The 14,909-nt window shown below is 42.9% G+C and overlaps 1 protein-coding gene across 3 annotated transcripts in view; it reads right to left on the bottom strand.

Moving 5' to 3' along the window:
- Window positions 1-14,584: 14,584 nt before the first annotated feature.
- Window positions 14,585-14,909, bottom strand: part of GAS7 (growth arrest specific 7) — a gene marked incomplete at its 5' end in the record, with an annotated part of 77,690 nt that continues 77,365 nt past the window's right edge. For all 3 annotated transcript variants that reach the window (XM_082293968.1, XM_082293970.1, XM_082293969.1), the window contains one exon: window positions 14,585-14,704. In XM_082293968.1, the coding sequence (XP_082150094.1) occupies window positions 14,591-14,704 (114 nt within the window). In that variant the 3' untranslated portion in view covers window positions 14,585-14,590. The remainder of the gene's footprint in view (window positions 14,705-14,909) is intronic.

The following is a 14,909-nucleotide window of genomic DNA, read 5'->3' as shown; positions in this document are numbered from 1 at the left end:
ACAGCTGGGGCAGCATCTCCCAACAGCCAGGGCTCCGAAAGATCTTTCACCTCCAGACTGTTCTGAGCTCTGGAATGTGCAGTGCAAGGACGAAGCCCTTGATATCCCAGATGTTCCAGGTTTCTTGATCTGAGAAATCTGGATTTCTCAGTTTTCTGGATGTTGCTAACCGGTGTGGCCAGGTAGAAGAGGTCATCGGGATGGATCACTTGTGCTTTGAGCTGACATTTCTGCTTTCGTGACCTACACCAGGCAGCAGGATGGACTCTGGAAATCAGGAGGCTCTGGAGACACGTTGTGTCCCAGCAGCTTCATCCACTTGTGACTGCCCTTCGAGTCACACAGTGAGAAGCTGTTATTTTCTCATCGGAGTGGTTCATAAATAGAGAGATGTGTGTGGCAGACTCCTTTCTTCACAGACTGAAATCATACCCCATCTCAAGAAAACCACCCCAATTTTAGACCAAACCAGACCAAATATATATATATATATAAAACCCCAAAAACAAACTTGGGAAGAAGCAAACTTTTGCTTACATTTTTGAGCATCTTCACCTAAAGTTTAGTGCTGGAAATAAATGTCATTATGAGATGAAAACCCAAAATATCTCCACGGAATGTGCCCAAATGAAATGTTCTGTTACAATTTTTGTTACCTTATTTTTTTTTTCTGTTCTTGCTTTTGACACAAGCCACTGTGACTTCTGGTTTGCCCTACGTGTGTCCTTAATGACAAAGCAGCTCAGTGGTAAGTGATGCCTCCACCTTCCTCCCAGGGGACCCAAAGTGGATAACGACATGGGATTGTGAGCACCAAAAGAATATTGTGAAATCCTTCTTCCACCATTTGACAAGAGCCATGGTGAAGTTTCATTTCTCAAATACAAACTCATCCAGAGACCTATGAAATGCAACTCAGTTTGTTAATATTCTATGATCCAGCTTATATAACTTACCAATGCTTTTAGGATTATTTATCAGGCTACAAAGGTTTAGCCTTTGGCAGTTATGATATACTCTTTTGTTGCAAAGAACAGATCAATTCATTGACTAGCACTAGCTCAAGAACATACTTCTGGCACTTTAAAAAAGTATTTATTTTACAGTCCTATATGTGTTAACCTATTTAATCAATACAAAGTTGTATGTTTCAGTAATACATTAATAAACTGTAAATGTTTGATCCATTTTAAAATAATATTATCTACAATTTTTAAAGGTTTTTTTACTAGAATGTGCATTCTGCTTACATAGAATTTTAATGCAATGGATTTCCTCAGCAGCCACGGGAAACACCACACATACATTTATAGTGTCTTCCTCAATTTAAAACAGACTGATTTCTTCCAGAGCCGTTGTTTAAGACATTAAAGAGCTTGAAGTGATTTAGAATGTGTTTTACTTAGGTGTTAAAAACGTCAAAATTTTAAGACTTTATGGTATCTCAGTGAAATAGTTTACTTTTTAATTGCATTTTAAAGAGTTTCATATGGTCAAGAAACCAGTTTTCTGTTCTCCTAACAGCAGTCCCTCTAGCTGCATTTTCTCCTCTCTATTATGTGTTTGGGCTTTTTGCCTCTTTCAGTTTATAAAAATCAACTGTTGTTATATAAGCAGGCCCTGTTGGCCTGAGGTCTGATAAAAACAACCATCACATGGATTCCTTCAGAAAGCACGTTTCGAAGTTGGTAACAGCAGGTTTCATCCTAAGAATATAGCATTATTTATTTTACAGAATCATTACAAGCTCCTGGTTTCTAAACAAACTATTTCTAGAAGACAGCAGGGAACCTCACCATTCACACCTAGTTAAGAGCGAGTGGTAGGAATAGCTGACTGTCCTCCTGGGAACTTGAAGGTCTGCAGCCAGGAATCCTCCTGGGATTTTCTTTCCACCCTTTGTGGAGCCCCTGGAGGGACACTGCAGCCCGATGAGCTGATAAAACCGGCTGTAGCAGCCAGGGATCCTCCAAGTGCACGGACGGGACACACAGAAACAGTCGAAGTGATGCCTTTTCCTGGTCGAGTCTTTCCCTGTGTCTCTGTGTCTCTCTTCTTCTGTGTGTCCCCCCCAACATTGGGTATAACATTATAGGTGTTACTAATTAGCAGATCTATCAAAGATTCCCCAATCAGAGGCTGGAATGAGCCCCCCTTCCCCAAGGAACCTTCCCCTGGATGGTTCTATCTTGGTTTACAGAATGTGTTCTGGAGAGGACCTTGGGCTCTGGGGCACACTGATCCCTGGCTACGAAGCTTCTAAAATGTTGAGTCTCTTAGCTTGACAAACAAGTCCAAGAATGTAGGCAAAAAGCACTGGGAATACAGAAGCTGTAAAAAGGTACAACAGGGGTATAAAAGAAAAGGCAAAAATCTTCATGGCATCAGAAGGACAAGAAATAGGGTCTTGTTCTGACAAAACAAGAGTGGAGGAGACTGACTGACCTAAACTGGTGTTTGTTTACAAGTGGTATTTTATGTAAATGATGTATCTAATCTGCACATCGACTAATTATCAGGCAACAGAAAGTTTTACATTCCCCCAGGGTTTTATGCTTGTGTAGACACGGTAACAGGCATTTTCTCTTTATCAGCTGGTTGCTCACCTTTAGTCCCCAGATTTCCGCTGCCTTATGAGAAAGTCTGGAGTGAGATAAAGGCTCCTTCCCTCTTGGGGAGAGAGCCCATCCTCCTCCCACAGTCCTGGGAGTTTGGGCTCTGCTGAGTCAATCCATTCAGTAGGACAAGGTGGCATATGAACGCTTAGGACATCGGAGACAACCCACGCCAAACCTGACTCCCACAGCTTTGGAGTTGTCTTTGCCAAGGATTATTTTTTCTGTCAAAACTTGCATGACAAAAAAAAAAAAAAAATTGCATTCCAAGCCGAGAATAGCTTGTGGGGTTCAGAAGAGCTTTGCCATTAGATGTGGTGTGATAACTGATCTGATATGTACAAATAAGGTTTATTCCATCTCAGTAATCTGTCGTGAGACATGCTATAAATCTTTTGTATTTTACTACACCTAGAGCACACCCTTCCAGAAACAGTGGCTCCTCCTACAGCCAGAGATGTCAACTCTATGCTAATTACTCATGTGCACTTACATTCTTTGTTAAATATATTGCTTCTACATGCCAGAGTATGTGCCTCAGAGGCTCAAACAGTAAAGCACAACCATTCCATTCTGGAAAGCTCTGTCAGTTATGCCTTGGAATCGATAATACTGCTCCTTCCTTTCAGGATACAGCTTCTTCTTTTCATTTGATTCTCGGATTTTCTTCCTTTTTCCCATCAGTGTGAGCTCCCATTAAGGAAAATTCTGTGATCTGTAAAATTCTTCATGATGTTATTTTGCTGACATCATCTTTTCCAGCTTCCATAGCAACCACACTTCCGGATTTTTAATTATGTTTTTCCACCTGCCATTTCAAATCTCACAAACTCTCTGCTGTGCTAAATGTCATCTCGTGTTTAGATATCTCTGCAGTCATTCCTGGAGCCACACTCAACTCCAGTGAGGAGCAGCTGCTTGTGAACTTCGTCATTGCAATTAGCTCCAGGAAACTGAAGTTCAGCTGCCACATAAGCAGCCCTCAAAGGCTCCAAGGCTGTTTCCTTGTGTATCATGTTCATCACACTGGCTCAGCAAAGAGGGTGCAAACCACCACCCAGCAGAACGAAGGAAAGGAACAAAAACGCACCAGGAAGAATTCTTCAGCTTTTTCCTTTCTCCTTTGTCTTTCAGGGGAGGAAAGGGGTGGACTTATTAAACATTATTTGAGAAAGGTATCACAGAAGATCAGTTATCAATCACTGACTAAACAGTCTATCAATTTATCTCCAGGGAGGCAAAAAATCTGTCGAGTGCCATTTAACTACAACACTGAAACTGCTGGGGAAGAGAGTCCCTGAGCAGAGATCAAAGTGCAATCTAGGGCTGAATCACAATGTATTTCATGTAATTCATTACAAAGCTTTCCTCTCCCACCTTTCCCTGTGAAAGTGGTGCTTACTAGTCACTGTCATGCCAGGACACTTGACTACATGGACCTTTGGCCTAATCCAGAGTTTTACTTGCCACAGACTTGGGAGGTAAGAAACGAATTTGTTGCAGCAACAGAGAGAAAGCATAAAGCAACAAAGGTCCAAAAGGCATTGAGCACACGTGCCTGTAATGTATGTAAGCACCACAGCACCCAGGCTGTTAACTGTGCTCTTGAACACACAGCTGCACACAATTTGCAGGCATTTTCATGATAATGTGAGCCCACATGAAAGATCCCTGAGAACTGTGAGCAGTGCCAGAAAGGTGTCTGGACTTAGCCCCTCATTTCCACATTCCATCCCAGTGCCATCCAGCAGCCTTCCTCCCTTTTACACAGACTTGCAGGAAGTGAAAGGGCAGTGGGAAGAGCCCCTGAAGCCTGTGAGCAGAGCTGACTGGCACTCTAGGACTCAGCTTAAATAAATCCAAGAAGCTGATGCATAAAACCAGTCCCGGTCTCTTCGAGCAAAGAACCAAATGACACAGTCTTAAAACATTTGCTAAATCTAAAAAAAAGAAAAAAAACATCGTAGCTCTGTAAATAAAAAGACCGAAACTTATGCTATAGCTCTGGGAGACTTGAGTGTTTGGTTTTGTACTTTGTAAAACAGGAAGTCAAAATCAAATCAGAGCTGGAGGTTTTCATCCTCTGCTTTCAGGGACTTGTGAAAACAGTGCAAACAGCCTGCAGCACAGACCACAGAGGTTGGACTGTTTGTCCCTACAATAAATACTTCACTAGTGCATGTTTGTATTTTTTTTTCATTTGTATAAGGACCAAGACAGTAACTTCCCCAAGTCAGAAATAGGACATGAGTATTTCTGTAGTTTGAGTGAAGCCAGAAGATCACGGCTGCTGAAACTTCCCTTGTGTGTGAGGTTAGCTCAAAGGAAGCTGTGCAAATAGCACTCCCTGGACCCTTGGACCATCAGCTCAGAAATTGCCACTGTGTTCACTGAAACCACACGACAGAAATGGTGGTGGTGTAGCAAACCAGGAAAGATTACAAGATCTGAGTTAAACCAGTTGCTGCACACATAGCTTTACTTTTACTTTACACACAGCTTCATCTCTAAGGGCCTCGTGCAGAACATGGGTCACCCTGACCTCTGAAGGTTTAAAAAACTCACGTCAGCCCATTCACCTTGTAGAATAAGTTTACTTTTTCAACTGACTGACAGCAGTATTTCAGTGGCCTTATGTGACTCCTTCCATGAACACTGCAAATAAGCACCTGTGACCTGCAGGCTGGCTGGCTGTCCATCCCAAGCCCTGCAAGGCAGAGTTGTCTCTTTGTGTGTACAGCAGCCAACACAGATGAAGACAGATCCAACAGGATCAACACTGTCAGACCCCAAGAGCACCCACGGGACTCCCCTGCCTGAGGGCTGGCCCACGGGACCAGGAGCACTGCTGGAGTTCAGGCCTGAGTCTGAAACAGCGTTCTGAGATTTTTTAAATTGATTTAGGCAACTTAGGACGAGATGCAAAGACACTGCTGTGAAAACCAAGCTTCCACCTGGGAACGTTTTCAGTGTCTCACTTGCAGTGTCTTCTCTTTTCCAAGGAGAGCGTGCAGACCTCTGGCACCCCTTCCCACCTCCATGCACAAGCACACTGAGCTCAGGGGGTCGCAGGAACCAATTCTAACGTCAGTTCAAAACTGGAAAAATTCTTAGAAGGAGTCTCCACTGAGGTTTATGAGATGTATGGATGTGCTGCCTCCAGGAGTCACACCCTGCTGGAAGGTGGGCTTGTGTTCTGCACAACTGTGACCCCTGGGTGCTCTGAGCCCCCTTCCACAGGCAGGTGTTGGGTTAGACAGGATTTTGGCAGGCCTGATTTTGACTTTGTCAGGAAACCTGTCAGCATGCATGTTAACTAAAATACTGAAAGGAGAACAATTTATTAAGAGCACTTTACAGCAGTGTTTTTAACTGAGCTTCAAGCTGCATGTGAAACATGAGGGTAAAGGACTGACTGTGTGGGAAAGGCCTCCAGATCACTTAAAACATGAAAGCACACCCATTCCATGGCAGCTGCTCTCAGCCTGCTCATGGTCAGCTTGCTTGCTTAAGAACCACTTAACCACAGGTGCTACTTGAATTGATTTCTAGGGGGGAAAAAAATAATTGTAGGAACCATATGTGTCTGAAAATCATGTGAAGATCTGAAAAGGGTAAGCACAAACAGATTGCACCCCCGTGACGTGGCTGCAAATTCAAGCTGCACTAAGTTCCTATCAACAAAGTCCATGTGGCACCCCACAGGGTGTCTTTGATCAAACTGCACTCGCAGGGTGTGGGGCTGTGGGAGAAGAAAAAGCAACGGGGTAAAGACAGTTCCATGCTCAATGTGTCTCTGTACAGTTTATTTTACAGGAGATGAGATGAGCACTATGGTGTATATAAACTTGCAGAACAATATAGGAAAATACAGTTTAACCATATGAAATCGTTTTACAGTAAGACAGAAAAATTACATAGAGGAAATGCCTTCAACACTGAAGGACAAGATCCACAGCCAACATCAAGGAGCTTCCACTGAACCCTGCCAGTTTACCCGAGCTGAAGATCTGCCCCTTAAATCTTTTCTTCATTCAACTTAAGTTCAGTAAGTGATTCCTTCATCTATCCTTAGGGAACAAAAGCCATCCTGTAATTTCCACAATGATCCAAGATTTACTAGTAACCCAGACAGAGGCTGTATGATAAATAAACTATTTAAGGGGTCTAGTCAGCCAAAATTTATGGGAAGTTACAAAATTTTGGTTAAGCATCTTTAAAAACAAGTCATTAGTACTGGCAAAAGACAACTTTCCTAGAAATTTAGAAGTATTTAGGAAAACTTACACAAAAAAAGGACCAAATAAGCAACTTTATTTTGGTAGAAAACTCTGGTTTAGTGTATGACTGGTAATCTGGCCTGCCTGTGAATCCCTGCTGCTACAGAGTCTGCAGAACTGCCCAGTGGAATTCTCGCACTGTCCTGCGTTGCAGAAAACAAGGAAATCATCTAAGGAGAAGAAAGTATTTGTCCATCACTAGTGCCTGCTGTTTTCATAATGGATAGAGACTGCTGTCCCTAAGGAGTGCTTTTGATCTGCAAGAGTATGAACATCCAAATTCCTTAGGCTGTTCTGATAACCTCAGCCATTCCATCAAAAAACTCCAAAGGAACAACGGATTTCAGGTCAACCATTCCCAAATTCTGGGATTAACATGACTATGATTATTATGTTAGCAGATGTGAGATCCCTGAAATCACATTCAGCTTTTGAGTTCCAGGACCAGAACATTTCTTCTCAGCAACTGCTGTAAAAAAAAAAAGCTGTGGGGTTTTATTATTATTAATTATTATTATTATTAATTTTACACAGTAAAGTATCACAACTCTTTCTATGCAAAATTATCACTGCATACTATTTTTATGCAGAATTCCCTGCTTATTCTACTGAGACCCCTACACTGAAGGATGGGTCCAAAGATTGGCTTCAATGCAGTTGCTTTTAAGTCTAATTTTTTCTATTCCATTTTAAGCACTGAGGATGCCTGAGCTGGACAGTAAATTATCAGAGACAAAGGCAGGTCTCCTGGAGATGTGGGTGTCCTAAAAGGGTGCACAGTTCAGAGCAAGGAAGGGGGCTGAGAATCCTGCACAGCTTTGTGCACAATGGCTGCTCCTGAGATTTGGCAATTTGTAGGGTGGATTTGTGTATTTTTTACGTATTTTTTTTTGTAGCTGATACTATTTAAAGAGGCACTTCAAGGGGATCTACTAGCAGAATTTTAATAGGGTTGTGATACAAGCCATTACTCAGTTACTTGTTAAATCAGTAGCCCTAAAAGACTGCATATATTCAAAATTATAGTCCTGTCCACTCACTGAACCTGGATAGAGCAGCTGGAAAGCTTTTGTTCTGAATATCCACTGAGTTTGTCTCTTACGACACACCTGAAATAGTTCAACTTAATGTAAGTTGAGGGAATTAAATTTGAATGTCTCAAATCTATATGTATTTTTTTTCTGTGATGATTATGTGGTTAACCTAAGACTTTTTTTTTTAAATTGGTCTATGAAATATTTTATCCACATACAGTTCTTAGACTCAGATGCATCATTAGGCACAAAAGGTTTCTGCCTTGAGGAATGCATGGGATTAGAAATTTAAGTTGAATTGTGCTATGTGTTGTTCCCTTCAGAAAAAATGTCCAGGAAGAAAAAAGAAACTGTGGCTAGCACAAAAAGGAGTTATTACACTTCCAAACCTGGTGGCTGATAAGAAAAATCCAAAGTAAAAACTAAAATAACCTCTCCAAAAAAGCTCTTAAAACTCTCAGAAAACACCCGAAAGCATGACGTTTGGTCAGCACGTCGAAATAACAGATATGTTCTATGAAATTTCAGAACTAAAGAAAAGGTCCTGAAAAGTGCTGTACTTCATTGATGAAGGGCTGGCTACAGTAACAACAGAGAGGGAAAAATAAAGAGCTGAAAGATGCACCACTCATATGAATAAAATCTACTGTAAGACAAAGTAATGGGTGTTATTTATACAACAACACTTCTCAGGAAAAGACAAGGATTTGCTGCCAGGAAAGACTTCATTCCCACTGTGCAACAGCAGGGCTGTGTGCTCGGGGCTCCTGAAGCACAGAAGGCTCAGCACACCTGACCCGGTGTGGGGCAGCCAAATGCCAGAGCCCCTGCTCCAGTCCCCAGGGCAGCACTGGCACCTACTGCTCTTCCACGGGTGCAACCAGGTGTGAGCTGCAGAGCTCTGTATCAGCAACAGACACAATGGAACACTTCATCACTGATTTTCAAGTGCTGAGCAGAACGGGGAGAATGATGGGCCACTTACTCATCACTGCTCGTTTCCCATCAGGGTCTGACAGAGATGCCACAGAAGAAACGATCTTCCTGCCCTACGTGTCTGTTTTTAATCTGAATTTACCTGTGACTCTTGCCCACGTGGTTTAAGATACATTGGACCAGCAGGCTCCTCTGGTGCACACAGGATGCCTGTGGGCCATTCCCCACCCCTGTGCCAGGATGGGAGCAATGTCCACACAGCAAAAACCCCTCAGAGCCAACGCTTCAGCAACCTCTGCCACATCTCTCTCCTACTTCAACACACACTGGGTAGCAAAAAGCCTTCAGGCCTTCCAGAAAGGACTGTGAACTGAAAAGCTCACTGTTTTCAAAACTGCTTTTCTGACACTTTCTTTTGAAGACGTAGTTCTTGCCAAATGAGAGGAATGTCAGGGGGACCAGGACTGCCCCCAGGACACTGGACTCTGCCTGCCACCTCAGACACAGCAGGCTGCACTAGTGGACAAGAGCACACAAGATACTGTTAAATAGTAAATCTGTTTTCAGTCCAGAAGGAAACAATCAAATAATCACATCAAGAAGTCACATCTACTCGTTCCAGGGGGACCTTCAAAGTGCTCGTCTGGATTTCTTAAGGTGCTTGGTAGTGAAGGACCCTCCTGGGTAAGCAGTGCCCTTTCTCTCCCTGTGTGTGACTGAAGAAATAGACGGGCAGAGCTACTTTGTCACTGAATTATGGATTTTTTACAGCTGCATCAGTAGGTGACCTGGTGGTCCATACTCCAGAGGTGTGTTCTGACTGCAGCCAGACACAAGAACATTACTGGAGCTGCTGGGAGCTGCACAGAGAGCAACTACATCTCATCCATTAAGTATTTCTCGTTTCTCAGTATTTACTTTATCTATGTACTTGAGTACAAGTAAGGAAAAAAGAGGCTTGTGCATTTCTGTTTGTTAGCCTGATTTTCAAAGACTCTCACCTCTTAGCTCCCTGTTGTATTCCAAGAAATCTCTGAGTGCTGAGGACTTCCAAAGAACAGGTGAAGAATGCACATTTGTATGTAACAAGCCTAACTTGCAGCGAGTACTTAAATAATGACATTAAAAACAGGGAAAACTTTAAGGAGGTTCTGACAAAACCTGAGAAATCATGACTGCTACGAGCATGTAGAAGTTTCCTGTGAATGCCTCACAGAAAATTCCTGCTAGGGAAAAAAAAAACCCCAACCTAAGCAAAGAAAAAAAAAGCTGCATAATGGGAAAAAGAAGCAGTGCACAAGTTTGCCTGTTAGGCACTCAAGGAAGTGTGATTTCAGTGTTTACCTGTGCAACATAAGGGGGAGCACAGCTGCCCCCCAGCAGCTCAGAAAGGGCTGCACAGGAGGAAAGGGAGTCTAGAGACATAACAGGGATTTCTGTATCATTTTCACTGCTGTTACAGTGTTTTAAAATTAAAAAAAAAAAAAAAAAAATTAAAGCAATCTTCTAAAATTCCAGTGTCCAATAATGAACTAATGTCCCTATAAGGGAGCAAGCAAAGTCTTTCAAAAGATGTCCAACCCCTAGGAGTGATGAACAAGTGTGAGTTACAGAGATGACTGAATCTGGAGCAAGCTGGAAATCTAAATTAGGCCTTTTTTGGCTATTGCTCCAAGAAAGAAACTGGAATCTTGCCCCTAATGGGAGAAGAGTGCCTTTGGCCCATGTGGTGAAGGACTCACTGCTTTCAGCTGATAAACTCCAGCAGGAATCAGCCAACAGCACTGGATCCAGAATGAGTTCTGGTAGGAAACAAGCTGAAAAAATACCTTAGAGAGAAAGAATTTCAACTGTGCCAGAAGATGGCTTTGAAGACACAGGCAGGGAGGCATGGATGATGAATAAGAAGTTCTCATTCTGTACGGCAGCTGAGGGCACAAGCACCTCACCAGCTCTGGCGCTGGTGTCAGGACACTCAACAGAGCTGAAGCCACAGACCTGAACTCCTGAAGGAATTCAGGAAGCCCTTTTGCTAAGACAAGGGCCAAAAGGCTCTGGCTGAAATGGAGAGTGCCAGAGAGCCCTCCAGCATAGGACACATGTGTGACAGCATCGCTCAGACCAAGAGGGAGCTCCACAGGTGTGGCAGCACTCCCAAAACACAGGTGGCTTCAACAGATCTGGACAAACAGAGCTACCTGCTAAGGACCAGAGGAAAACTCCCACTTGTTCTACCTCTGCCAGTGAAAGCAAACAGTGTTAACTGAGAACTGACCTGCTCTGTGACCTCAGAGCATAGGAAGATGCGAGAGAGCCCTGCCAATCTGATACCCACAGTGACTAAACCAGCAAAAACTCACACCGAGCGTGGGAGCTGCCAGATGAAATGAGATGATGCCTAAGCTCAGTACGTATGGAGGTAAGAGACTTACTTTGGTATTCTATTAGTCAGTCACACTGCAGCATCATCACGCAGCATCCATGGATGCTAGGATTTTAATAAAACACCAGGCTCCATCTTGCTCTGGAGAAGCAGCTGTTTAGGAGGAGCATGAAGAGATACTGAGTTCCACTGCATCTCTGAAACTCAGTGGAAGACAAACAGCAATGCTGAAACTCCCAAAGTTACCTTCTTAGGAACAAACATGAGAGCAGGAATCCACGCTTTCCTTTAAACATGCCACTACCCTCTTTCAGGATGCTGCCTGTTAGAAGCACTGGAACTCCAGCATGCCCTGACCTGTAAGACATCACACTGTGCAGGATGCACCAGTCAGAGAAGGGAACGAGGCAGGTGACACTGATCTGCCGTGTTGGATCAAGGAGGAATATCTTTTGAAAGAAGTAAGCTGGAAACTGTTTACAGGCAACAGCAAAACTTCCACTGAATACAGATGGAAGTGTTGTTGTGGATGAAGCATCTCACCCACCGTGGAGCAGAACCCAGGGTCTCCTGGGGCTGGGAAAGATCAGCAGCCAGGTACCTGTGCTCTCCTCTGCTTATTGAAGTGACAAAGAGATCACACTCCACCAAGAGAATTGCTGCTCTGGGCAAATCACATCCCTAAAACATTTTAAATGGACCAAGAACTAGAAGCAGGAAAACTGTCCAGAAATAAAACCCAAAGTAAAAAAAAAAAACCCAAACAAACAAAAACAACAAAAAAAACCACCCCCCCCCTAAGAATTTAGAGCAGCATAAATACACCTTAGTACAGGAACCAAAACACATTGCAGTCCCCAGAGAAAGCTGTGCTAATGGACAGTATTTCCAGTCCAAAATAGATAATATAACAAACATCTTTAAAGAAAGAGGAAAAATAAAGTGTAATTGCTAACAGATTATTTCAGGTATTTATTAAGGAGAATACTGTATAAAGTGCACAACTAGCTTTGTTTTGCAATCAAAACAAGAATGTTCTGAGGCATTGTCAAGACTGCTCATTTCAATTTACAATACAGCCTAGAAGAGGGGGCAACCTGAAATGCAGCTTACACGTATTCACGTTATTTTGGCCACTGAAGTTTTGAAAGTTCAACCTGCACTTGTGGCTTAAAAAATAAAAAAGTGCCTGTCCTCTGAAGTGCAAGGTAAGAAAAGTATACACTGGTAGGCCCAAAAAATTAGCAAGACAGCAAGTGAATCAGTAGAGAGACTGAAAAGGAGAGATCATCAATGCCCTGCTTGAGGGAAGAAGGGAAGGAGAAGAGGATTCCAGGGAGGCTCTAACTAAGCTCAAGGACACTCACAAACCAAACACTTCAACTGGTGTTGCAATGGTCTCTGCAGGAACTGAGGTGAGGCTCACATCACAGTGTGCTCTTCCAACACCAAGAATAAAATAGTAGTCCAAATTCCCAAGTGTGCAGGGAAAGTGCAGCACAGGAGGTGTCACACAGGAACGGTGATCCTGAGCATGCAGTAGTCATGACACTACAACTGCCAACATGCAAAAGGTTTATAAAGGTTATGAAGCAGCAGAGGAGTGGGTTGTGAAGGCATCTGCAGGGCAGGAACGAACCTGAACTGGTAAAGAGATGGTTAAGAAAAAGGGAGCAATAGAAAAATGCAAGAGAATTCAGTCTGAAATAATAAACCAGAAAAATAACCACTGCAGCAATGTTAAAAACATGCTTCAGGTAAGACTTTTCTGTGTCTCAGTTTGTATTTGTAAAGAGGAATATTGACTCCCAGTGATCCAATTGCAGCACTTGGGAGGATGGGGAACAAAAACCTGGAATAGCAGTAGAACAAAGGAAGGATGCAGTTCTGGGGCTGGGGAGAAAAAGACAGTAACAGTGAGACAAAATGGAGCATAACTGTGGGTCAAATGAAATACCATGGTTTGGGAAATTGTAGCTAAGACCACAGTAAACACTGAGTAAAGGCCACAGTGGTGAGAATCAAGGTTTCTCCTGGATCTAAAGCAAGAATCTGAAGAATCTTTGCATTGTATGAAATGCTGAAAAAATACATTAACAGCAACACTGAATAATCGATCAGAAGTAACAGCAGAAGAAAATAAATACCTTTTCAAAACCAGTCTCCAAACTATGTAACACTATTTGCTAAGAGCAGTGTTGAATTTTTTGGTGGTTTGCAGTAAGGGCAACACAGAAAACAACTCAGGTTAGGACTCTGATGGCACAGAAGTGCTGGGCACCTACATCTACACTGAATGCAATCTAGCATGACATATTCATGGCACCTTTGAAAATCAGGCTCCAAAAAGATAAAAGCCAAAATTTAGCTGGACAAACTCAGTAATTAAAAATATCTAAGGTCTGTGATATTCACCTGAAGAAACCAACAAAGGAAATTTAAACCTGAATCCCAAGTAAACTGTTAGAGGACTGTCTTTAAGGAGATTCTGTGGAAAAACACCTTGCATGAGCAGGAAAGATTTTTAACATCTCATTTATTCCTTGGAATATAACCTCCTTCTGTCATCGAGGGCACTCTGACAGCTAATGAGGTAGGTATAGTACAACCAAGTCTTTCTTGATAAAAAATTGTGATGGCAACGCTTTCAAACTTATCGAGTGGCCTACAACAGAAATCATGAAAATGGGTTTATGTATCCCTGAGAGGGAGTATAAAACAGGAAGAACAGGAATCTTCTCCCTGGATTTTGGGAGAAGGGCCATCACTTCACTGCCGTGGTGAAAGACAGTGTTATATGGAATCAATGCATTCACACAACATTGCTGCAAGATATGCTTATTTTATAGATGGGGGAGCCAGGAGAGTTAATTGACTTGCCTGTGGCCATGAAAGCAGTCAGTGATAGACCTGGGATTCATGATCAGGACTTCCTTGCCTCCTGCATCATTTTCAGTTATCTACTTGCTGGCCAGAGGCTCACTGCATGGTTGTTCTAACAAACTGTATAGAGATAGTCATGCAAGGGGTGGAGCACAAAGTCACTGAAGAACAGAGCACTTTCTGTACCAGAAAGCAGATTTCTCCTGGAAGCTGCGTGCAATTGGGAACCTCTGGTGGGAAGCACACATCTGTTTTTTTCACCCTGGAATGTCTGGTGCTTAAGGCTTAGCACAACGAGGACCATTGTAATGACTAAATGGAACAGAGATAGCCCATACAGGCATAAATTACAAGGTGTCTGGTAGTGAAACAACCTTTTCCCTATGCTCTTTTGACCCTTACAAACAAACGTCAGCCTGCTTAATTCAGTGGACTCATCACATCCAACTACAGATCAGTCTATATTTCCATGTCCACAGGTCGGATATCTCCAGTTTTGTGTTCTTTTACCCACAGTTCCCTGTCTTTGGCAGGATCCACTTTCCGAAGCAACTGATCCACAAGTTCTACTGTCTGAAAGGAAGAAAACAAGAATCCAAATGTCAAGGGCACATTTCAAGCAGAGAGTCATTGCTCTGACACGCAGAGCAGCTGTGGGCATGCCTACACTGCATCAGCAGACAAGTGAGAGCTGCATGTACACGAGCCTTGATGGACAAGACAGGTCTGAATGTGCAGCCTTGTGGTAAGCAGGGAAGAGGGAGACTTAACACGAAGC

Source organism: Coloeus monedula (assembly GCF_965178545.1).
Source record: "Coloeus monedula genome assembly, chromosome: 19".
Classification (NCBI taxonomy): domain Eukaryota; kingdom Metazoa; phylum Chordata; class Aves; order Passeriformes; family Corvidae; genus Coloeus; species Coloeus monedula.
This window is presented reverse-complemented; position numbering and strand designations above follow the sequence as displayed.